Raw genomic sequence first — 26,539 nt, 5'->3', positions numbered from 1 at the left:
ATCCAGTGTTGATCCTATAATGATTAATAACTTTAGAGCTCAGGCTTGCTTACATCTCAAGAGAATATCTGAATTGACCTATAAGTCAATTCTCATTAGTGCATCGCTTCCTTTCTCCTTACAGGAAGTGCTGCCAGGAGCTGCTGTGCTCTTGGCCTATGGAAACCTACCACACTGCCACATGATATGGCAGGATCAGATTCAGTGCAGCACTTTTCCAGTGTGGCTTCATATTTCTTAGCGATTCTCAGCAACAAGGCAAGAGAGTAGTCAGGGTGCCTTCTTGAATATTCATACAAAAACCTAAAGAAGATGAACATACACTGAGTTAAATAGATGAGCAAGTAATAGACTCACGTAAGTAAACTCAATAGTGATTCACATTCCAAGTGTCCCGCTTTGGAATGAGCTCCATGAAGAAAAATAAGCAGCAAGAACTTGGAACTCAGAGATAACTCTTCCCAGGTTCAGCTTTCCCACCACACTGTATTTTACTGTTCTGCAGGGGCAACTTATTAACACTATCAGGGCATTAGGCTCCTCCATATAGAAAGGAAAGAAGGATAGCATCTCTCTTACAAGGTAGGTTGGGATAAATACATGACACACTGTCAAAGCACACAGAGACTGGTGCATGTTAAATGCTTGATTCATAGTTATTTTTACTGTATATCTAGTTTGCTTTGATTTATGTCTCCAAAGTATCTCAACAAATGAGTAAATAGAGACAATACTAAAAGTTTCTTTTTCTTCTACATATGAGTAAAATCTTCCATTAAGTACTATTTAGTGCATAGGGTACAATCATAACCTAATAAAAAGATAAAATATATTGTTGCAATTACTGAAAACATATAGTCCTTTGTTATTAATTGTATCCTGCCTTGCCACACTGTGACATTCTCGTCTTTTCAACCATATACCAAACAAATATATTCATATTGATATTTATTTACATAAAACACACATATACATATATACATCAATATGATACTAGTATATATATATGAACACACACATATATATAGATATATATCCTTCCTGTCATCGCAGAGATGGATAGATATAGGTGGACAGGTAAGGAGATAGTAAATAATACATAATATGTTCAAATGCATTAGATATTTAAGAAATATGGTTATAAGAATGATTGAATGATACATACAATTTATATATTTATGGAATATTTCTAAAGATTTCCAGAAATATCCATATGAAGTAAGGAACATTGAGTTTGTGCTAAATGCATGGATGATTTCATAACAATATTTTAAATTACTTAACATACTTTTCAGGTAAATTTTCAAGGCTGAGAATGACAAGGGTGAATAATTTACTGAGAGCCACAGAAGTCATGGTAACTCCAAAGACAGCCTGGTGAGGCTTCCTAATTTATTCAGCTCTGCCAAAACTATGAAAGCAGCCAGACATGGTGCACACGCTTTTAATCCCAGCCTGGTAAACATAGTGAGAGTTCTAGGACAGTCAGAGCTACACAGTGAGACCCTGTATTAAAAAAAAAAAAAAAACTATAAGAGGAAAGGCATCTCCTCACTTGCTCAGAAAGATATCTTTGGCTGCAACATAGTTGGTGCACACTTGACCACCATCAAAATCATCAGCTAATGAAGGCAGATCAACAGGCATATCATTATGTTCTGCTTTAGCAAGGCAGTGGGATTTCTGTAACACTGGTTTGTCACAGCAAGCCTGCAGTTTGCTAGAGATAGATGCTTGGTTTTCATACATGTACTTGGCAAGCTCCGCCTGTGAGAAAAGAAATGTTTAAGAGAAGTCATCTTTGATACATTTTCCTGCACACCTCTGTTATATGGATAAAGCATATTCATCCTACTCAAAACCATACACCACCAAAGTGGCTTCTGCAACACATTCTCACCCACATAGTGCTTCAGAGCCTGCAGACTCAAGATGCTGTGACTCAAACAAATAGATTCAAAGAGACTGTTCAGAATCAAGTTATTTATTTAAATTAGTTTGCTTTGATTGTTCATTAACTCGATATTTCTATGACTGAGAGACTTCAGGTTGTTTTTTCCATAAAATTTAGTGCTATTTTTCCAAATATTCCTCCAAAAAGAGGTACATATTTTAAAACTAAATAACTCATTAAAATATGAGGCATAATTAAATAATGAGTAATGAGCAGAGATACCGGCCCTGCTTACATACATAATATATGGATCTTAGGTTTTCCAGGGTTATCATAGCAGAAGAAGATTTGGTTGTATTTTTAATCTCTTGAAGGGGGAAGTGAAGGAGATAAAAGTACAACTTTGGAGAAACTGAGGTCACAGCAAATATTTAATCACTTAACACACAGTTAATTAGGGAAAGACTATGGAGGGATTAGGGCATCATTCTTTAAAAGCCTCTCCAATCTGTGAGGTCCCCAGCCCTACTTCTCTCCCCCAAACATCTTAGAAATCTACATGTGTAACTGTTCTCTTTCCCTTTAAGCCTCCTCAGAATGTAGCTGAACAGAGAAGTTTTGGGTCATGTAACAATTCAGAATACTGTTTTTGGGTTTTTTGTTTGTTTGTTACTGGAAAGTGCCACAAAACAAGGAAACTTGGTAGAATAAAGGAGAGCCCAGAGACCATGTGAACCACCATCAGTGTTCACCGATGCAGGCAAACACATCCACTCACTGACTGTGAGCATGCAACAACTCTTTACCCTGTCGTCTGCGCATTCAAGCAGGTCGCCCTGGCAACACTCCTGGGTGACTTTGGTAACATCTGTTGCCAATTTGCTAATTTCTGTGAAGTCAGCATTGGGGAATTTCTGGCTTGTATAAACTACCATCCTAAAAAGAAAATTTGCCATCAAAGACTTATTATCATATTTTATTTGTAAGAAAGCAGTGAGAAGATACCATTTATAACAAGGAAGTTCAAAACTAACTGACATGAAGAAAATTATAAAAATTCACTAGTTACAACAACTAGCTTTACTAGAATGCTAGTTCTGACATAATAGTTATGTTTTCCTTTGGCAGAGTCTACTGAAAGAATGTGGGTGGTGCGTGGAAAGCAAATGCCTCATAAAATTAAAACCAAAGAGGAATTCCTAAAGAGGTGGCAGTCCAGGGGCATCAGTTTTGTTTACTCACCTGGCTTCTGTCTCTGGCTTGGTCTCATCTTAGCAATGTGACCTCAAACAGGCTTTAGATTTTATACTGTTACAACACACTAAATCAAAGGATCCATGAGGTTAAATTACATCATGACATGAAAGTGTTTTCTTATCTCGAAATGACGACGCATCATCTTTTGTCTTAATTAAGACATACTTTCTTGAATTCTTTTTTTTTTTTCTTTTTTTGGATGGTGGAGGCGGGTTGAGACAGGCTTTCTCTGTGTAGCATTGGAGCCTTTCCTGTAGCACAGGCTGGCCTCTAACTCACAGAGATCCACCTGCCTCTGGCTCCCCAGTGCTAGGATTAAAGGTGTGTGCCTTTAATTTTGAATTTTCTGAATTCTAAAGGTCTGTGGAGGGAAAAATTCCCAAACTTCTGGAGAATTAGAGAGGTTTTTTGTTTTTTTTTTAATTATGAATCCTTCTGCCAAGAAATTGTTCCAGCAGAGAGCCTCTAAGCTCTATGGCAAGATGTCAAAAGCCAAGATCTTCGTTATTTCAAAAGTAATTTTCAGTTCTATAGCTCTAATAAAGCTATCTTGTCTTTGTAAGAACCAACCATAGCCCATGTAACAGTGTGTTGTTTCATCTTGGAGTTGCTATATTTATTGATCTGATTGGCTTTAAGAATTTGGATAGTAAGGATGACTCAGTGAGGATAATTCCTGCTGACAGTCTCTAGAGAACATGCACAGTGTCTGTCATCTCCATTTTCTCTCCTGTTGGGTTGATTCATTATTGACAAACAGGAGAGGTGCTAGAGGGGCAGGCACATTAGTCTTGACTTATATATTAAAGGATGCTCCCAGACACAGCTACATAACATAAACGCAAGAGAGGGTGGAGCAAACACATGAAATTAGGAACAGAATTGGAGCTTTAAGAAAAGTCAAAGTAATAACTCCAACTTGGTTGATGGCTAAGTTCAATTATGCATACATTCAAGAGTCACTTTCAGATTGAGGGAAAATAAATTAAGTAAATTAATTACTCTGACAGTGACTGTAATTTTTAATCATTTAACATGAGATTCCTGGTCTTTATAAATAATGGGATCTAAAGGCCTGTCTTCTGTTAGACAAAATCAAGTCTTTTACGTTCTTTGACAATTTAAAACAAAAACACTGAGACAAATTTTCAAATTATTACCGTTTTTCTGATTTCACCTCTATGACCTTCTCAAGATGTACTTTATAAATGTGCAATCTTGTAGATTGGACAATATCATTATCAAGACGTGAATTGTGATGTAAAAAAAACAATGTACCATGCATTGAAAGCTCTCTCTCCATATCTCTGAATACTGGAGCACTTCAGTCTGTGGTGCACAGAGGAATACAACACTTTCTCCATCAGAGCATCAAGCTACAAGAAGAAATCCAGTTGGAAAAGATAATTTCAACACATACACACACACACACACACACACACACACACACACACACACACACCTTCAAAAGTTCAGACAGCCCAATGCCAAGATAATTTGTTGGGTTGGGAGTTGAAATCAGGACCTTGTGCATGTTTGGCCAGAGCTATGCTATTGAGTTGCACCTTTCATCCAAATGAAAAATTTAAAACATTATTTACACCTGAATTCACATGTACTCTCTTTTGACAAATGATTATTTTTCATACCTAATAGAATGAAAATCAGTATGGGCATAGTGGAGACTGCTAGGTATTTAGAAAGCAGCATAGAGACATTGCCAGTGGAAGGGCCCTGGATATGACTTTTTAGTTGTGTGACTAATTCATCTCTGTTCCTACTTCATCATCTTTCATAAAATGAGTGAGTGCCTAAGAAAAACAAATAATTTGCATAATAAATATGTATAGACAAAATGAATGGATTCCAACATCTAGCCTCAGTAAAATTCACAGCTTTGAATTCCTTCTCCATTAAAATGTCTCAAGGAAGGACTAAAAAATAAAAAGCAAAAACCAAACAAACTAGCTCTTGCTGTCCAGTGTGACAAACACTATTCCACTCCAGAAGTCACCACCATAAAGAATTGGAAGACAAGTAAACACACATCCAAGAATTCCCTCTCTAGACCATCACTGCTAAATCTCAGAAGGAAGAAAGGTATTAGGACTAAAAGCCATTGGTAACATAAGAGGGAAGAAGGTTTTCTAATGACAGAGAGAAGTCTCATTCAGAGATTCAGATTTCCTAAGTCAACCGTAAGACGGTCAAATCTCTGGGTTTGGTATACAGAGCAGTTCTGTCCCCATCTCCCCAAGGGTCACCTTTGGTGTCAAGCAGGCAGCTTTGTCAGCTTCTGCACAGCACTCAGTCATGATGGCATTGTACTTCTCAGCATAGTAAAGGAGCTCTGGGCCATAGAAGTAAGGATGTCTTCTGCCAACTTCGTACAAATAGCTGAGTTATGGAAAAAGAAGAAAGCAGACAATCATTTCCCACAGCACATAACACTACAGAAATGATCACTCAACCCAAACCCAAAGATTTGTAATTGACCAAGTTTACTCATTGTGGCCATGAGTGATGGTCTGTCTCTATTCTTCTCAAGAGAGAGAAGGTAGGTTAAATTTGTGTATCTGTGTTCAAATATTCACATGTGTATATTTTCAGTAAGTAATAAATTTGGGTGATGTAACATTGCTGACTAAAATGAAAATGATCCAGAACATGAACACTACACACACACACACACACACACACACACACACACACACACCCCACGTCAGAATATTTTACAACTTCTCAATCTCAGATTTTTCCCACAGGCTATATCTGTTTTCAAGATCAAAATATCTTTGATTTTTTTATTGTCATTGTGCATAGTTTTTTGTATCAAATGTTAAATTTTTAAAAATTACCTCCAGGTAAAACTTTCCCAGGCTTGATGATGGATATTTGAGTTTTTTATGACTACTAGCATAAGTGTTCCTGGCAGAGCTATTGCTCAGTTTTTAATTTAAAACATAGATATCTGTTTACTTACTGTCCCATAAATGCAGCAGCATTTTCCTGAAAGGAGGTGCACATGGCCTCAACTTCTGGCCTCACAAGTGGGGGCAGGTTGGGGTTGTCATCCTTGTGTTGCAGGAAACATTCGTTTCTTTCGGGTTCTTGTTTCGTACAGCAGTCAGCCAGTTCACTGTAGTTTTCACAAAGACTTGGAATGGAACATAACTTGTCTCCAAAATGAGTTTGCTAAATGGGAAACAGAAGGTGTCAAATTCCTGCCAATACCTGACTTTCTCTATAACCAACAAGCAATGTAAAAAAACTGAATGTGCAGATAAAACTTGATTAAGAAACTAAATGCCTTGTGTATAGGTATATAGATGATATGTGCCTATACTGAAACATCACATGACACTTTGAAGTAAATACAATTTTAGGACTTAATGTACTACTTAAAATAAATTTAAGTATAAATATTTGTTAATCATATAATTTTTTAACTGTGAAGCAAAAAAAAATCACATAAAAATTCATTTGCTTTCCTTTGATTCATCTATTTTTTGATAATTTTCATAATAGCCAAGTGCCACAGTATTGTGTATGGTGAATAAAACAGAGAAGCAAATAGCTAATGGCCTTAAGGAATGTTGCCTTACATGTTTTCTGTATGGAACTAAAAGCTAGGAGTGAAGTCACTATAATAAAAAAATCATGGGAAGCTAGGACTTGAAGAAGCATGTGACCTCATGCTCAGGAACAACATGTTCACACAACTTCTTACGTGATCTGCTTTTTTTGAGGAAGCTCAAGGTTTTAGTAGGTTTCCTGTCAAACTGAGGAATAACACAATCTACTATAAATAATTACTGCATTGAAATACAGATTGCCCTTTTATTCTAGAAACAATGCCACTCCAAAGAACTTCATTTGTTAAATAATCCTTCCCTTCCTCATTAATTTTTATTACAAAAATAATTTAATTTCATGGATATTTTACTTATCTAAACAGAAATTATTAACTTTCAAAAATGTACTTTTATGAATATCAAGGTAGAACTGTAATATTTTGTGTGAATCACTAACTCTGCAAATAGAGGAAAAGGTTTCCAGAGGAAAGTTTTCCAGAGAAAAGCAAAACGAAAGGGCCTAGAGATCAATTTGAGAAATGGCTTTGCCCATATATTAAGCAGTCAGAGAAGCTCATGCCTCAGGTTTTATATCCGTATCCATAAATAGCACAACTTCTAAATGCCTGAAAACCCCACTTTTTAATTGTGTCTAAAATATTTATGTCACTAAAACAGAAATAAAGAGCTATACACTGTGGTTGTATTGTGTTCCCCAAAATATTGTGTACCTTAATAAATTTATCTGGGGTCAGAGAACAGACAGCCACTAAATACAAAGGCTAGAAAATGGTGGCACTCACACCTTTAATCCTAGCATTCCAGAGATAGAAATCCCTCTGGATCTCTGTGAGTTCAAGGCCACATTGGAAATAGCCAAGCATGGTGACACACACCTTTAATCCCAGAAAGCCAGCCTTTAATCCCAGGGAGTGGTGGTAGAAAGCAAAAAGATATATAAGGCGTGAGGACCAGAAACTAGAAGCATTTGGCTGGTTAAGCATGTGGCTGGTTAAGTATTCAGGCTTTTGAGCAGTAATTCAGCTGAGACCCATTCCGGATGAGGACTCAGAGGCCTCCAGTCTGAGGAGACAAGACCAGCTGAGGATCTGGCGAGGTGAGATAGCTGTGGCTTGTTCTGTCTCTCTGATCTATCAGCATGGACCCCAATAACTCGCCTCGGGTTTGATTTTATTAATAAGAACTTTTAAGATTCCTGCTACAATACACTATAATTTTTTCTAAGTAACCAAATAGCATAGAAATCAGCTGATGCATTCAGAAGATTAGTATAGTACCATTATGTCAAGAAAACATTAGCCTTCGTAGGCTACTGTAGCATTGCCTATAATAATCAAAATGTGTAAACAGCCTAAACAGCCACCAGCAGATGAAAGGATAAAGAAAATGTGGATGGACAGGTAAGAGTGTGATGAATACACACTAGGGATTACTTTTACGCGTAGAAGAGGAACGTTCTGCAACTGGCACCAACATGGGCCAACCTGGAGGACATGTTGGTAAGTGCAATAAGCCAGCCACAGAAAGACACATTCTGTGTGGTTCTACTCAGATAACATACCTAAAATAAGGCCTAGCGATGGCGGCACATGCCTTTAATCCCAGCCCTCGGGAGGGAGAGCCAGGAGTATCTGTGTGAGTTGGAGGCCAGTCTGGTCTACAACGCGAGTTACAGGAAAGGTGCCAAAGCTACACCTAGAAACCCTGTCTACAAAAACAAACAAACAAAAAAAGATAACTAAAATAGTGCAATTCACAAAATCCAAAAGAGGTGTGATGGCTGACAGAGAGAGGAGGAACTCAGTTACTGATCATCTGGCATAGCCTCTCAGTTAAGCAAGACAAATTCCAAGATAAGCTTGGTGGTATAGTTATTGTCAACTATAGTAAGAGAGTAGAAGGCGCTCACCACAAAAAAATTAATCATTACATAAAGCATGCTCTTACTATTTGCCTCTGTGAACAGAAATCAGATTTTAGAGTTTGAAAAAAAATTGTACAAATACCAAATTGCCATTAACATTATTGTAACTTCTATCTGTAGCCTCCAAGAATTTTTATAAGTTGTGAGAATAGATAGAATGTCTCCATTTGCTTGCAATTTTGATCATTTAATAACCTTTTATCACTCCTTTTGTTTTTGGAGATTACTATATAATTACATCATTTCCTCCTTCCCTTTTCTCCCTCCAAATCCATACACATATGCCCCTTTTTCTCTTTTAGATCTATGACCTCATTTCTCATTAATTGTTGTTACATATATATATGTGTATCATACACATATATATTCCTAAATATAGCCTGTTAGGCTGTATAATGTCACTTGGATGCATGTTTTCAGGGCTGACCATTGGTATTGAAGTAACCAATTGGTTCTCCCTTCCCTGCAGAAGCCAATTTCTCCCTCTCTCAGCATCCTTGTTTGCCTGAAGTCTTTGTGTAGGTAGAGGCCTTGGGGTCTTTCATCCACCCTGGCATGTATGTTGTGTTGTCACTCTTAAGCTCACATTTGGCCAGTCATGTTGGTGAGACTTTTTGAGTCTAGCTTGTGACATTGCTAGGAGACAATCTCATAGCAAAATCCCTGTTCCTCTGGCTCTAACAATCATTCTGGCCCCTCTTCCACAGTGTTCCCTGGGTCTTAGGTATGGGAGAAAGTAGTTGTTTCCCTTGAAACACTAGGAATTACATAAAAGAGGCAAAGGAATCCTCAAAATCAGAATGTACTGACAATTGATTTGTCACAGTTTGCAGCAGACTCGTCAGCAACACATATTTTTGCAAATTCAGTTATTTCATTCACTAATTTCACATGTTCTTCATATGGGCATTTCTGGAGATGCTGGGCAAGGGTGACCAGGACTCTGAAAAACAGACATAGAAATAAAACTTTACTACGAAGTAGCTGGCTTTCCTAAACGGTCAATTGTGTACGTGTATATCATCCATATTTTGTGTACCTTTCTTAGAACCCTCTAGAAAGCCTATTCCTGTCAGCCCTCCCCTGAGGCATAACCAGGAAGAGGTGCCTTTATAAGCAAAAAGAACATGGATTCCTACTGTGCTTAAGTATAGATGCATATGTGTGTCAGTAGATTTATGAACTTGCGGCAAACAAGCAAACTATGATCTAAATACATTTCATTGTCAAGGTTAGACATTATGTAATTCCTTTGAGTTATTTCTCTTCTAATCCATATACCTCTGTTAATCAAGGTATATGACAGTGCTGATCTTTTAAAAATACTTATTTTCACTACATTAAAACATTTTGGAGGTTGGGGATGTGACATAATTATAGATCACTTGTTTCACATGTGTGAATCCCCAGTTCTAAAAAAACAAAGTAATATTCTCAATATACCATGGGATCTTGTTGTGTAAAGAATTAGCAAATTAGCCTCTCAAGGAGTTATATATCATAGACCTTCCCAGAAAGAACATTAAGATTCCATTCTTCACAAGTTTAATGTGGGCCCCAGAATCTTATCCTCCACTAAAGCATCCATTAGCCACAAGTGGATAGATATATTAAATCAAAGTTAAATAACATTTGAATGTGTGCTCCTCAGTTAGACTTGCCATGTTTCAAGTGCCCAGTAACCATGTGTCCCCCAGCTGCCATATGCTCAGCACAGGTCCACAGTCTTTCCATCAACAGAGACATTTCTGTTGGACAGTGCTGCCCTACAATTTTGCAAGCTCAAGGTGGAAAAAAGGCAATTTAGAACTGGAACTAATACTACCAGAAACATTAAATTGACTTTCAACATTTTAACTTACAGGCCTTTGAAATGTTGTTCTCCCAAATCATTAAACCGATGAGCAATCTCACTCTTGTCTGTGGGAACAGGGAGACATAAACCAAAAACCATATTTAAAGATGGATGAAAACAACTAAGTATAATGTTGTTTTTCACACTTTTTTTCTACACACTTACACTATTCCTTTACTTTAAGACACCGGCCTCTGATCTCTACAAAAAAAAAAAAAATGAATCTGCCAATGACTCCTTCCTTCTACATTTAAAGAACTACCCTTTCACCACGAATACTACTTTACAACTGTCTAAGTGTTTATAGCTTTGCATTCAAATCGGAGTCAATGCTTTTATCATGTCTCTAAGGATCTACTAAGACAATCTGAAATGAAAGAAAATACAAATGGAAGCTCCATGTATAAAATTAACAACACACGTTTAGTTTTCCGTATAGCATAGTAGAGTAAACAGGACTTTGAGACTTTGAAGATTCTGGCTTCAGCTGTATTCTGTATAGCTTAAGTCACTCAGCCTAGCATGTCTTCAAAATTAAAAGAAATTTAAAACTAAACTTTAAAAAAATCCCCTCATTATTGTCACCTAAGGTGTCTAAGGTATATTAATAATATAGCCACACAAGGGTTCTCAGATGCAAAATATCATCAAAGTCTAGAAATAAGCACTAAAGGAAACCTTAATGTCCCAGCCAGTGGGACCTTCCGCAGAGACCCTAGAAGGGGGAATGGCGAATGAAAGGGACAAGAGACACAAAGAATTGGCAGCAAGACAGTATCCTGATCAAGCTGCAAAATTTTATTTTTCCTCAGGTGGGTTCTATAGTAAGCAGACCAGGAAACTTTCTTTGGGAAAAGATCAGGGGACTGTTGAGTTGCCAAGCAACCCAACCAAGCAACCTAACCACAAAACATTGTTACTAATGGTCACTGTAGCAGAAAGATAAGAAAATGTTAAGTTATTTTCTAGTAACTCACATCTTGTCCAGGCATGTCAAAAGTTTCTGGTTGGTGGCTCAATACTGGACAACAGAACCTTAACACAGGCAGGCAATATGGTGTGGCTCTTAAAATTGTCCTCGGCACCTTAACTCTTTCAAAATGCAGGGCTTCCATTATTAGGAAAGTAAGATAAAAGTAGAGCAGTAAAAACATAAAATTCTTACGTCCATCTTGGCAAAACACACCCTTGGATAAAGCAGAGCCTGAGACAAAGAGGAGGAAGAGGAAGGTCACCCACTTCATTGGGCCAGATGCTCCTGGGTTTGACAGGAAAGGTGAGATGTGTGGAGGGAAATCTGCTCTAATATAGTTCTTTAAACAATAATTTTAGATCATTAACCAGACTCAGCTCACATTTCATTGGTTCCTCCCCAATTACAAAATCATACAATCTTTGCCATAAAGTTGTTTGACCAGATCCCTTGTGTGTGTTTGCTCTCTGCAGTTTTTCCCCCCACAAGATTTTATCAATCCATGAAAGTTATGTAAAACATCAAATTTTACATAAACTGTAAACTGTTTTTTGGAGTTTAAACTGTTCAAACCTATTATCCTTTACTGTGCTCTCTGTCCCCCATTTGAACATTTTTGGTTTGGGCCTTTGCATGGGAACGTGATGTATTTTAAAAGCTAAGAACTGAATTACACGTACTTCTCATTCCAAATATGCTTTTATCTTTTGATAATAAAGAATTTACATGAGAAGGGGGGGGAACTAATTATAGGGTTTCCATGTCTTTCTCATCCTTTCAAAATTAGAATTTCCTATAAAGCTCACATTGCCTCAAATGTAAACTGAGAAAAAGCCAGAGCAATAAGAACAATCATGGAGGATGTTGAGAAGTTTTGTGTCACCATCCCAGCTCTGGCTGTGTGTGAAACAGGTCTGCCGTGGAATATTTTCATCTGATGTGAATCTCTTTCTTGGGATTTTTTTTTTTTTTTAGAAGAGACAGTAGAAGAACACACACCTAAATGATAGTGATGATGGTCTTTGCCACGGTGACATACTTCCTCTGACACAATAGAAAGATAATAAGTAGCAGAGCAGTTGTCTCAATTACCTTAAAAAAGTGAGTTAATCAAGACTACCATCCAAATTGTTCCCATGGTACCTACATGGGCAGAGGCCACTGAGTGGCCAGGAAAAGCATTCCTGTTTCATATCCAGTTAGACAATGAAAGAAATGGACTTTCTATAACCTCATTTCATGTCCTCATCTTCAGGAAAGTGTACGAAATATATAACCAAACACAAGAGAGAGAGATCAAACACAAATAATGGAGGAGAAGAAACAAGTGTTTCCTTACTCTTTCATGACTCAAAGGCATCCTGAAATGATATAACAGACTAGTCTCTGAAGACATAGATGAACAGAATATAACAGGATGACTGCCTGTGGAAATAATTCCACCAGGGGTGAGGTAGTTGAGCCAAAAACTGGGAAAGAAAAAAAGAAACTAAGGAAAGAAGCTATTTATTTCTTGGACAAATTATGAATTTCTCTTTAAGCTTCCTAGAAAGACTGGACACTATTTGTTCAAAGTCAGTAGTCATGCCTAGCCCTGTCCTAGTGTGAGTCTGGAAGCATGAGCAAGTATGCAACACTTAAGTCCTTGAATACATTGTATTGCTAACTCACAAATTCAGTTTTTTCACGCACATGTACTCTGTGTGTGTGTGTGTGTGTATTTAGTTTGATAATTGAGTAAAAAAAATTACCTTCATATGTAGTATAATCATAAATACCAACATCTAAAAACAAACTAAATTTATCATAATGAACTAGGAACTTAAGTTTATTTACTAACTGATGAAGCTCCAATAATTTTAAATACAAATTAACAACAACTGAGTTTTTTCTTAACTGTATTAATTCAATGTTTTACATGTACATATCCTAATTAATCATTAGCAGCAGAGAATGAAAGGGCTTAATTCTTTACACTACCTCTATGCTTACATTTCTTCTCACCTGATAAGAAATGCTTGAACAGTTGCATTTGGTAAGAAAGAATTTATACTCTTTCTTCTGAAAATCCTGGCAACAATTCTGCAGGTACATTCTATACTGAAAGGAATGAAGACACATAATTGTTAGTTGTTTCTAAATGTCCTATTATTCACTTTTTTAAATTCTATGGTGTATCAGTCATTAAAAGATTTTGGCATGACCATATGCAAATTTTAAACTGAGTTTTAAATGTGGTTTAAAGAATCTAGTTTCTGAGTAAATAGAAAATATCTCAGATGATTATTTTAAGTGTTTTCTCATGCTTGTGGGAGGATTTCAAAAATAGAAAGTAGTTGAGAAAATTCTTTGTTTGGAAAGTATAATCGTGTGTTCATCCTTTAGAAGTAAAAAAAGAAAAAAGAAAAACCCCCACTTCTGTTGAAACCCAGTATGACTAGGAATTAACCCTGAGCTTCAGTCCCTTTGGTCCTTTGTTTCCCGTTGTCTCTTTGGATGTTTCTTGTTTTGTTTTGCTTTCACTCAATTTGATAAGATGGTTTGAAGTAGATGGATTATCTCATTGGAATTTTTTTAACTTCCTTGTCATCCCATTAAAACCAGCTCTCTCTCTCTCTCTCTCTCTCTCTCTCTCTCTCTCTCTCTCTCTCTCTCTCTCCTTCTCTCTCTCTCTCTCTCCCTCCTGATTTCTGGAACTTCTCATAAATTCTTTCAAACCAGCCTTGCCTTCCATCTGCCAACCTTGGTCCAGCCTGCACGTTTCTTCCCCCATGATCCTATAGTATTTCCAGACCCTCTTCTTGGAATTACAATGTGTCCAGGAAAATAAGACAACAATATCTAATAATGTCCTCAGGATTTTACCACAGATTTTTCAAAAGTAGTGACATTACTTGTTTGCATTCTAAATGCTGCAGGTCATAAAAAAAATGCAGTGGAATCCAGCTACTATTACAAAAGCTGCTACTTGGAAAGGTCAAGGACTTTTCCGAAGGTCTAGCCATGACTTAAGAAGTCTTGGTGATATTTTAGCTTTTATATATATATATTATAAATATTAGCCAGCTCCTGCAATGATTTTCTTGTATGTTATGTGTGCTTCCAAGAACTCCTAGCAGTGTATTTATCTAAAATATCTATCAAGCCTCCAAGGCCAAATGATCTCCTGAACTAAGGTAACACCCTTATGGAAACAACGCCTGTCTCCTAGGTTAGGTGTGTAGCTTTATTTCTTGTGCAATTTAAACTGAGTCCCTCCTTCCTTATACAGCCTTACTAACATTATAGACTCCTGACTTCTTACCTAACCATTTCTAGGAATGTAGATTGAGCAGATAAATTCCATTTCTAATATTAGCTCTCAGTTGACCTCCACCTTTACCACTCCCTTTTTGGGTTGTAAAAGAAAGCCTGGTAGACACTGCCTGAGGAAAACTCTTAACTGCATTTTTGACCCTGTAAGAATTCAAGCCTGCTGACCTTGCTTTAGCTAGAGCATTGCTCTTGCATGGGTATATAACTGTAAACTTCAGGGACTTAGAGAGGATTTTGAAGATTTTGACTGGAGAAGTAGATGGAGAACTAGAAGAATGACATGGAAGATGAGGAAGAGCCTGATGGGGAGGAACGAGATGGGTAAGAACGAGAGAAGTAAGACCTAGATGAGGCAGAACTAAGATGAGAGAATTAAGACAGAACTTAGAGTGCACAGCCAATAAAGGTAGAGAGAAATCAGGCAAGAAAGGAGCTAGGCACAAGAATGGAACTGAAGCTGTGTAGACAGGATTTTATCCCAGAGGAATAAAGTACACGGACAAAGAACTCTCGGTATGCTTGAAGGGTTCACAACACACCCCCACGGTCGCATATACCAGGCGGACACTTCCACCTAGCCAATTCCAGTCAGGATAGGCATTTCCGGGTCAGGGCGTCTCTCGTAACCAGGATACCAGGCGGACCTGGACACCTCCGCCTAGCTAGTTCCACGTCAAGATAGCCATTTCCAGGTCAAGGCATCTCGTGTAACCAGGATCCGTGACGTTACATGGTCACGTAAGCGTGCAACGTGACCATGTGATCTCGCACACGCGTGGAGTAGTGACGTGACCTGGCCACGCCCCCAGGCGTTTTAAAGCAGAGCGCCATGTTCCCGGTTCTCTCTCTTCTCTCCTCTTCCTCTTCTCCACGCACGTGTCTCTCTCACAGGCCTGCGCACTCTATCCCTTTATCTCTAATAAACTCTTATAAGCGGATTCTGTCGTGTTTCGTGACACTTCCTTGCAGGGTAAGAACACAACACAGCTATATAACTAACATTTTAGTGCCGAAACCGAGCGGCGCCTGGAAACCCACGAACTGGGTAATCTGCTCCTTACGCGACAGACCGCTCTCCATTCGCGGGAACCGCATCCAAATTGCATCCAACACCGCTTTCTTTGATTGGTGAGTTCCCCCATTTTTCAGCCAGCGTAAACGGTTTCCTGAATCTGTGAGAACGACCTTTGATTGTCCGGCGCCTCACACGTATTCTTGAGACCAGGGGAACCCCCGACCACGGTCTTCATTGGCTACGGTCGGCCCCTATCGCAGGCCTAACTTTTCTAGCCGTCTCCCACATCTGCAGCCTAAGATATTTCTAGAGTTGGGGCCACCGTCGTGGTGCGTCCTGGGAGCCACGTGGGGTCGACGGGTTCATCCCCTCGAAGGAGGGGCAAACGCTGTCCAGATTCCCGGGGAATCCTTTCCCTCACCGTGGAGGGGGACACTGCTTCTGGCTGATGAGTGAGGAGCAGTCTGCGCCCAGTATCTGCCCTTGACCTTGGGGACGCCTGGGGTCTTGGCTCCAGATCACGTTTATTTTTTATTTTTTTTTTATTATTTTTCTGCCTCTCCGTTAGGCTGTCTTGTTGAAGCTTTAAAACCTCTCAGTTTAATGCCTTACATAAAGATTTCTAAGCTAACTCGTCTATGTTCAAAAAGTGGCCAATTATGCTTTAGAAAATAACAAAAATGGCTGCTGAGTGGCTCCTTGGATCCCGATATTTTACAGGAGCTCTCTAATCACTGTCGGCATTCAGGCAAATGGAGAGAGTTGCTTTCTTCTTTCTCAATGCTAAACTGTCTCTTCTCAATTCCTTCTCTCCTGCTCATATGCTCCTAGCTATACGTAAACCAGAGGATTCTCTGACTCCGGAATCTCTGACTCTAGATCTTGCTAAGGAACCAATAATTAAAATTCATGTTCCATCCTCTCTCTCTAACAGAACTCTCTCAGATAGAAAGTAAGCTGGGTTCTTATACATCTAATTCTCCTTCCTTTATTAAACAGTTTCAATATATAACTCAATCTTATAGTCTCACCTTTCATGACTTCCTGAGGAGCTCAGGTGTTTATGGGAGCAGGCTAGGACTCATACAGACGAAATTCATCAAACTAACCTTTCACACCCCCCAGGAGCTGAAGCAGTTCCTGACCGAGAACCACACTGGGACTATAACACTCAGAGTGGCTGTGTGGCTGTCTAGCCAGAGATAGGTTTGTTACCTGTCTCCTGACAGGCCTCCGTAAGGCTGCCCTAAAACCAGTAAATAGTTCAGGATAAATACGAAAATCAGTCTCTTGTTCCCCAGACCTCCCCAACTAAAACTTAAGCATCTGGAGAGCAAGGCTCCTGACCCCACAGGCAAAAGAGTCATCTGTGGCATTTAAGGTGTGCCAGGGAAGAGATAAAAGCCCAAAAACAAAATTGCCAAGTGCTGGCACTTGCTGACTTCCAAAAGCTGTTGGGTCCCTGTTTTAAATGAGGAAAAGGCCACGGGCTACCAAATGCCCTGCAGGCCATCAACAGCCTTGTTAAAAGTGCCTCCTAGAAATACAAAGAGTCAGCTGACTGCCCCCAGGCACCAAGATACATGGGTACATCAAGCTAAGACCTCCAACAGACCTAGGCTTGGCTACAGACATGGCAGGGAACCCAGAACGCAGCAGGGAAGCGATCCATTTCTTTCCTTCTGGACACCAGAGCCATTGACTCAGTCCTGGGAGTTTTGGGATGCCACCTCCTTTATTGCCGGGTACAGAGGACAGCCTTACCTGCCTCATCAGGCACCACTCAATTGTATTTTCAGAGGCATCCCTCTAACACACACATTCTTAGTGGTGCCAAGTTGCCCTGTACCTTTAATGGGGAGGGATCTCCTAGCTAAGGTGGAGCATACCAACCGGTCTTTAAAAACTATTCTTACCAAGATGTCACAGGAACTTCATCTCGACTGGGTAAGATTATTGCCTCTAGTTCTCCTCAGGCTCAGGGCTCTTCCTAAAAAGCCTCTTTCAATCTCTCCATTTGAACTAATGTATGGAAGGCCAGTTCTAACATCAGGTCTTTTTTCCAAGCCTCCTCTTTTATGTCACCTAAGGTCTATTCTATGGAGCTATGCGGACTGTTCACTGCCGCAGCCGTGTGACAATCCTTGCCCATCTCCAATACACATTGGGGATCAGGTTCTTCTCTTTCCTCCAGGCCAGCGCCCTTTACCCCTTTCCCCTAAGTGGCAGGGACCCTTCAAAGTAATTCTTGTAGCTCCTACAGCTGCTAAACTCGAGGGCTTTCCTCACTGGGTCCACCTGTCTCACCTAAAACCTTTTATCTCACTTCCATCCCAGAAAAATCTCTCTCCATATACAGTGAAACAAACAGGGCCTCTCACTCTCAAGCTCCAGAGGACATCAGGATCCACTGCCTTGTCACCAATTCCAGAGGAATAAGGTATCACCCCTCCCTTTCCCAACCAGGGCCACACAGAGCCGGAGGCAAAAAGGACCATCAAAAATATCCAGGCGGTAAGGAATAATGTAATACAACAATTTATCATTGTTCAATACTCAGCAACTGATCACCTGTGTTTTCTAAGCGTTAACCTAATAAGGGAAACAGGTGCCTTAAATAAACTACCTTCAGCAAGGCTTGCCTAAGGAAAACGGGTGCCTTAAATGAACTACCTCTAATAAGGCTTGTCTCAGATAGAAATTAAGCAGAGTACTAAGGCCAGATCTACCTCAGGTAAATGTCACATGCCTCTATCTGGACAGGCCAGATCTACCTCAGACAAATGCCAACTCCAAAATAAAATAATAATGATTCTTTCTCTCTAAGCTCTTCCTATGTCAACAGTATCTTGTCAAACAGAAGGTCCCCAGCCACAGCACAGGAGGTCCCCAACCACAGCACAGATGGACAGCTGCAGAATGAGGGGATGGCAGAACATCATTCCAGGATGTCCACCATCATCCCAGGACTTCACAAGATACCCCTCATCCCCCAAGAGCCAACCAATGCCCATTATTCAGCTGGAAGCAGTCTTTGAGAGAAACGTCGCCCCCATACCCAGTCAACCACAATTTTTTTCTTTTTTTAAAAAGGAAAGAGTCGGGAATGAAGGGTTCACAACACACCCCCACGGTCGCATATACCAGGCGGACACTTCCGCCTAGCCATTTCCAGTCAGGATAGGCATTTCCAGGTCAAGGCGTCTCGAGTAACCAGGATCCGTGACGTTACATGGTCACGTAAGCGTGCAACGTGACCATGTGATCTATGCACACGCGTGGAGTAGTGACGTGACCTGGCCACGCCCCCAGCCGGTTTTTAAGCAGAGTGCCATATTCCCGGTTCTCTCCTCTTCCTCTTCTCAACGCACGTGTCTCTCCCACAGGCCTGTGCACTCTCTGTCCCTTTATCTCTAATAAACTCTTATAAGCGGATTCTGTCGTGTTTTGTGACACTTCCTTGCAGGGTAAGAACACAACGCAGCTAAATAACTAACAATGCTGAGATTCTTTTCCCGAAAATAATTCTCACTCTTCATAGCTTCTCTCCTGAGTCCCTGGGAAGAATATTATTAAGGCTTATTATTAAGGCTGGTCATTAATAATTTGAGAGTGAAATATAGAAAATGTGGTTGAATTTGGAAGAAAAAATGCAGACCAAAAACCTTTCCTCAACCATTTTTTCTATAATTCAGCAGGTATATGCAGATCCCACCTAGTGTAAAGGGCTAGAAATGCTTTATAAACAATGAAGTGAGTAAAATGGAAGATCATTATGCATAAAATTCAACAACTGAAACATGATGAGCAAATTAATTTCTCATTCCATTATGAAAATACATTTCCCAATAAAAGTCAAAGAATGTCCAAGATATTTAAGTTTATATCAAATTTTCTAGTGCAAATACACATTATAACTCAAACATTAATTGTCCCTCATCATTGCCAATGTAAGGCTGCAATTCTCCCAAAATATCTACTTGAATTATTGAGAAATACAGATTGTGCTAAAGATTTTCCTGGAGATAAAGAAGTTATATCACAAAAAAAAAATCTCACCTTAGACAGGTGGATCCCATCAGTACTAGGCACTGATTTCCAGCACATCAGCAGATAGAGCTGATGGAAGGAACGCCATGAAAGGTGTTTAAGTAACAGCCAATTCAGTGGATAAATCCAGAAACTCCTGGCTCTTAGATTGGCAAATCATTCTGATCAGTTTCCTAGGAAAGCAGTGGTGGAAAGTTCTGAGTTCACAATTGACAGGTCTGTCTTAGAATGCTGCTCCTCATAAACCGCCTGTTCCTAAACACCCCACTCGGTGCCTCTAGAAAAGTTCAAGAAGAGCCGAAATGTAACTCAACAGCTGAGGTTCTTTGGGTCTGTGTAGTGCTGAGTATCAAATGCAGGGTCTCATGCCATGCCGGGCAAGTGCTCTACCACTAGGTTATGACTCTAACTCCTTAAGTATGGAGACTGTGGTGTGGGGAGTCCTTCAAGCTGTACGTTATGATGACAGACACATTTAATAGTGGTGTTTTGATACTATCAACAGCAGAAATTGTTTAAAGATAATGACATTGACAAGCAGTTTGAAGAGTACTAATGTGACAAGAATGACTGCAGTAGGTGGGACATCATTGACAACAGGGTCCAGCATTGCTTTGATTTATTTTTTACACATTTTGGGGCAGGGACTTAAACACTTAAATATATGCCTGTGAAGGTGATGCACAGTGTGGTGAATAGTGGACCTGTCAGAACTAGAGCAATTGAAGGGTAAAGATTCGGGAGAAATTGACTAAAGTGACACCAAACTCCTTCACCCACTGGATCTGGTCCAAAGTAGATGAAGATTTTTAAAAATGGAAGAACTTAGTAGCATGCTCTCTGTGGTTAGATTCCATCAGGTAAATAAAGACACTGCAAGAGAGTTAATGACCACTTTTACCTGGGATGCTGAGGAGATGGAGAACCCAGAACCGTTTGGAGATAAGAACAATTCAAAACAACCATGTACAAAAAGTGAGGCAGGACCTTCTCCAAGAAAACTTCCAGTCTGAGAAGTTTGATAAGGAATGTGGGAATGTACAAAGTGGATATTAGTAAAGAGCAGATTTTGCTGGAAAAGATACAACAATGAGTTGTATCTCATTAAGACATCATTGTGCCATGCCTGGAGACATCCTAATAATCCTAGTACTATTGATGAGAGAGATCACAAATTTCAGGCCAGCCTGGGCTATATAGCGACAGATATTCTATCTCAAGAAAAAAAGAAAAATGCTAGAATGTAGACTTAGATAAAGATGTGTATGCAGACACTAGCCTCTGAGGACAGGGCAAGTGAGAAAATGGTTTCTGGAACTAAGTGGACTCAGCAGGTTGCATTATTTAATATTCATATATACATATATATTATATGTAACAATAATAATTGAAGAAAAGTCATGAATTTAAGAGGGAGTAGAGTGCAAACTAAGGAGGGATGAAGGGAAGAAAGAGAAAGAACAAAATCGTATAATACAGTACACATACATGAAAGTAAACAAGTATTCTAAATGGCTCTGGAGCTGAAGTATTCTAAATGGTTCTGAGTGTGTATGTGTGTGTGTGTGTGTGTGTGTGTGTGTGTGTGTGTGTGTGTTTCATGGACACATTTTCATTGTACATTGTTCTGACTTACATAAGCACACCTTTGTATCAGTATATAGTAAAATATGAGTTTAGTCTCCTTGTTGCTCCTATATGCTGCCCTCTTATCCATTTTATTGCCCCTCCCATTGGTCTCCTTTATTCCTCTAGATGGTGTCACTTCTGTTTTTCTGTCATATATATATACATAATTTTGTACATCTGCATAAAATCTAGGAACCACAAATGAGAGAGAACACATTATTTGTTTTTCTAAGACTGACTTCACTCACTCAACACAACTGTCTCCAGTTGTAATCAAACCTTGGAAAACTATGTAGCTTCATTCTTTATAGGTGAGAAAAAAATCCAATGTGTGCATATCCCTTATTTTCCTTCTCCATTTCCTTTTGTCGATGGACTCCAAAGCTAATCCATGAGCATACAGGGCTTTGTTCTTCCAGTATCCTCTTCGATTTATTTTTTCAGTGTTTTAAATATTTCACTGTAAAGGCATTTCATCTCCTTAATGAGGTTTATTGCAAGTTTTTTTTTTTAGAGTCAACTGAGAATGGGGTTGTTTTCGTGATTTCATTTGCACATTATTTGTCTACAGGTAGCCTACTGATGGCTGTAGAGTACTCTCCTATTCTGCACCTCACTGAAAGTGTTTATCAGATCTAAGAATTTTCAAATGGAGTCTTCAGAGTCTTTCCTAGAACCACATCTGCACACAGGGATAGTCTAGCTTCTTTTTATACCCACATCCTCTTCCCTTTTTGTTTTATTTGCTTTGACTGAGATTTCAAGCACCATTTTGAATAGGAGTCAAGATAGTAGGAACTTTTGTCTTTCTTCTTATTTTAGTAGGAATGCTTTAAGCCCTCCCCCTACTTCAGCATGTGTATTCATGATATTGTTCAGAAAGTGTCCATCACATTTTGAAGATGTGTTTGATAGTAACTACATTCACAGCAGCATTATTAATAATAGCCAGAACGTGGAAGCAGCCCAGATGCCTCTCAACTGAAGAATGGATAAAGAAAATGTAGTACATATACACAATGGAGTATTACCCAGCTAAAAATAAAAAACAATGACATCATGAAATTTGCAGGCAAATGGATGGAACTAGAGTATATCGTCCTGAGTGAGGTAACCCAGACTCAGAAAAACAAACATGGTATGCATTCACTCATAAGTGGATACTAGATGTAAAGCAAAGGATAATCAGACTACAACCCACAGCTCTAGAGAAGCTAGGAAACAAGGAGGACCCTAAGAGGAAGGTATGGATCACCTTGGAAAGGGGAAACAGAGGAGATCCCTATGAGTAAACTGGGGATGATGGGGCAATAGAGTGTAGGGGATGGGGGATGAGAACATGAGGGAATAGGATGGTTGATCTGGTGGAGGGACAGAGTGAGAGAATAAGGAAAACGATATCTTCATAGAAGGAGACATTGTGGGGTAAGGGGGAAACCTGGTGCTAGGAAAATTCCCAAAATCCACAAAGAAGACCCCAGCAAAGACTACTAGCAATATGGTGAGGGTGCCTTAACTGGCATACCCTGGTAATCAGATTGGTGAGTACCCTAACTGTCATCATAGAGCCTTCATCCAGTAACTGATGGAAGCAGATACAGAGATCCACAACCAAGCACCAGGCTGAGCTCTAGGAGTCCAGGTGAAGAGAGGGAAGAGGGATTATAGGAGCAAGGGGGGTCAAGATCATGATGGGGAAATCTACAGAGACAACTGAACCATGCTCATTGGAACTCACGAACTTTAGACCAACAGCTGTAGAATCTGCATGGAACCAGACTAGACGCTCTACATACAGGAGACAGTTGTGTAGCTGGTTCTGTTTGAGGGGCCCTTGGCACTGTGATCAGAATCTATCCATGGTACATGAGCTGGCTTTCTGGAGTCCATTACCTTCATGCAGTGGGGAGGGGCTTGGTCCAGCCTCAACAGCAAGTACCAGGCTTTGCTGTCCCCACCCTGGGAGAACTCACCCTTTTGGAGGAGGGAGTAGGAGGAGGTAGGGGGCTTAGGCAGGGGTGAGGGGAGCAGGAGAAAGGAGAAGGGGATCTGTGGTTGGTACATAAAATAAAAAAATTTAAATAAAAAATTGTTGCACACAAAATAAATAAGTAAATAAATGTTAAGATTGGTGTTTCAAATATTTCTTGGTGTGAAGTGCTTTGAATATTTGTATTTCATTTCTGTGATACACTCAATGCTTTGTGAAGTGCACTTTCATTTTCCCTGTCTTGATGCTTGACTAATCACAATGAATCACTGTGGACAGAGGATCCTGAACTTCTTTGGTTTGTCTACATAATCATTATACTGGTGAATGCTCTAATTTTTCATCCACAACTTTTAGACTTATCTAGAGTGTTCTTATATGATAGGTACCTAGTAGTATGGAAAGTTGTGCTGACTTGATGTAAGGCTATTCATATACCAAACTTCTCCATGTAGAGAATGTCATCTTCTTTGATTTTATGCTTGTCTACACTCCTAAAATCAAAGTTTTGCTGCTCTATGCTGCTCTATTAATGACATTAATTTGCTGCCTATGCACATGCCTGCTCACAAAATGCAACAGAACAGAATTATCTAATAGGATAAATGCTTAGATTTAGATAGCATTTTATGTTGTTCTCCAATAATGTCATCTGTATATACATACTGGATTTTCACCACCTACTACCCTATCATGTCCTTGCTCTCTTCTACAAAAACAGTCTTGGGAGTGGAATTTTGGAAGACTTTGTATTCTGAGGTCATTTTAAAAACCAATGTTCAGAGAACTCACAAGATCATTACTGTAATGTTCTCCACTAATAAGAGTTTTATAATGCCTCAGAGATAATCACAATAGCTATGAGCTCCAGTTTTCATATGATAATTAAGTCCTTTACTATATCATCATAGTCTATGATTTTTTTTTACTCAACTAAATTAGAAAAAAAAATTTTAAAGAAACTTGAGAGTTGGCCTGTTCAGCAACGACCTTTTAATACCTTATTCTTTGTTTTAATGTAGTCTCTGTAATCTCAGGAAGAAAATATCCACACCATCAGTGGAAATAAGAGTTCTTTTGAGTCAGCATACCTGGAAACAAGACTTGTCATGGCCTTAATGAAGCTCAAATGCCAACCAGACTTCTCTGGTTTGGATCTCCCTAACAGTTCCCTTTAAAAATAAGTCCCTAGGGAGAGATTCAAGATGGCGGAGACAAGCAGACGCAGGTAGGCCTGTGGCAGCGGCCCGCGGAGGTAGATGGGTCCGGCGGCAGCGGCCAACAGGGACATTTAGGCCCGGCGGTAGCCGGCCGAGACATTCAGGCCCAGCGGCGGCCCACAGAGGTGGACAGGCCTTGCGGTAGAGATAAGCAGACAGAGGTGGACGGGCCCGGCGGCGGCGGCGGCGGCGGCCGACAGAGACATTCAGGCCTGGCGGCAGCGGCCCACAGAAGTAGACAGGCCACTGGGCGGAAACGGGCAGACGCAGGTGGGTCCGCGGCGGCGACTCGCCAAGGTGGAAGGGCCCGGTGGCAGCGGCCGACAGGGACATACAGGCCCAGCGGCAACCGGCAGAGACAGGCCTGGTGGCAGTTCGCAGAGGTGGATGGGCCCGGCAGCAGTGACGGGCAGGGGTAGGTAGGGCCGCGGTGGCAGCAGGCAGAGACATACAGTCCCGTTGGCCGCCCGCAGAGGCAGACAGACCCAGCGGCAGCTGACAGGGACATACAGCCCCAGCGGCGGAGACAAGTGGACACAGGTGGGCCTGTGGCAGCGGGCCACAGGGGTGGACAGGCCCGGGGATGGAGAGGGGCGGACGCAGCTTGGAACGGGGACGCCCCTAGCCCCAACACCTGGGGAAGAGGTTATCTCTGTGGGTCAGAACCAGGGCGAGTCTGGGCACTCCGTTTGGGGACAACCCAGGGCCCAACTGCTGATCCTGTGAAACCCAACAACTTGGAGGTGTTGGTGAGACTACCCTGCTCAGCTGAAACCCATCTGGGAGAGGATTCAGATGCCTACAGTTTGAAGTCTGAAGAAACAAGATCAGCTGAGGAGTTGACAAATGAACAAAACGTGACCTGGGAACACAGAAGAAGGCGCTACCCAGCCACTAAACCAGATCACCAGAATCATAAGTATATAATTCACCGACTGAAATCAGCTGTCCCTGAAGAAACAGCCCAATAGCACCAATTTAACCAAGAACCCCTACTAAACCAAAACTAAAAATTAGAAGAAGAGAGGCACTCTCAGACACAGACACCACCTGCACCGCACAGAGGAAAAGATGAGTAGACGCCAGTGCAAAAATACAGGCAACAACATAAAGACCTATATGGCAACATCAGAACCTAGTGATTCTACACCTGCAAGACCTAAACATACCATGACAGAAGAAACAGAAGAAATCAACCCTAAAAATGACTTTAAGAAGATGATAGAGGCCCTTAAAGAAGAAATAAAACATTCCCTCAATGAGGAAATAAAAACTTTCCTTAAAGAGGAAATGAAAAACTACCTTAAAGAGGAAATAAAAACTTTCCTTAAAGAGGAAATGAAACACTCTCTTAAAGAGGAAATAAGAACTTCCCTTAAAGAAGAAATGAAAAACTCCATTAAAGAGGAAATAAAAAACTCCCTTAAAGAAATGGAAGAAAAAATGAACAAAAAATGGGAAGAAATCAAATCAAGCCAAGAAAAAGCAATTAAACAGATGAAAGAAACATTCCAAGATCTGAAAAATGAATTTGAGACAATAAAGAAAACACATGCTGAGGGAATGCTGGAAATAGAAATCCTGACAAAACGAACAGGAACTATAGAAACAAGCATAACCAACCGATTGCAAGAGATGGAAGAGAGAATCTCTGACACTGAAGACATGATAGAGAAAATAGATTCGTCAGTCAAAGAAAATACTAAAGACAAAAAAGTTGTAACACAAAACGTCCAGGAAATTTGGGGCACCATGAAAAGACCAAACCTAAGAATAATAGGGATAGAAGAAGGAGAAGAATACCAACTCAAAGGCACAGAA

At 40.0% G+C, this 26,539-nt stretch overlaps 2 protein-coding genes across 2 annotated transcripts in view; one reads left to right on the top strand and one right to left on the bottom strand.

The window, feature by feature from the left end:
• Positions 1–15,894, bottom strand: part of LOC114701769 (albumin-like) — a 30,334-nt gene extending 14,440 nt beyond the window's left edge. Inside the window, exons 1-9 of the mRNA XM_037209317.1 lie at positions 15,831–15,894; positions 10,534–10,591; positions 9,482–9,614; positions 6,135–6,346; positions 5,416–5,548; positions 4,430–4,527; positions 2,701–2,830; positions 1,556–1,767; positions 171–303 (exon numbers count right to left, since the gene is read on the bottom strand). Of these exons, the coding sequence (XP_037065212.1) occupies positions 171–303; positions 1,556–1,767; positions 2,701–2,830; positions 4,430–4,527; positions 5,416–5,548; positions 6,135–6,346; positions 9,482–9,614; positions 10,534–10,591; positions 15,831–15,894 (1,173 nt within the window). The remainder of the gene's footprint in view (positions 1–170; positions 304–1,555; positions 1,768–2,700; positions 2,831–4,429; positions 4,528–5,415; positions 5,549–6,134; positions 6,347–9,481; positions 9,615–10,533; positions 10,592–15,830) is intronic.
• LOC114701773 (albumin-like) overlaps positions 1–26,539 on the top strand; it is a 191,297-nt gene that overhangs the window by 75,082 nt on the left and 89,676 nt on the right. The gene's annotated exons all lie outside the window — the stretch shown is intronic.

Source organism: Peromyscus leucopus, chromosome 10 (assembly GCF_004664715.2).
Source record: "Peromyscus leucopus breed LL Stock chromosome 10, UCI_PerLeu_2.1, whole genome shotgun sequence".
Taxonomy (NCBI): Eukaryota; Metazoa; Chordata; class Mammalia; order Rodentia; family Cricetidae; genus Peromyscus; species Peromyscus leucopus.
This window is presented reverse-complemented; position numbering and strand designations above follow the sequence as displayed.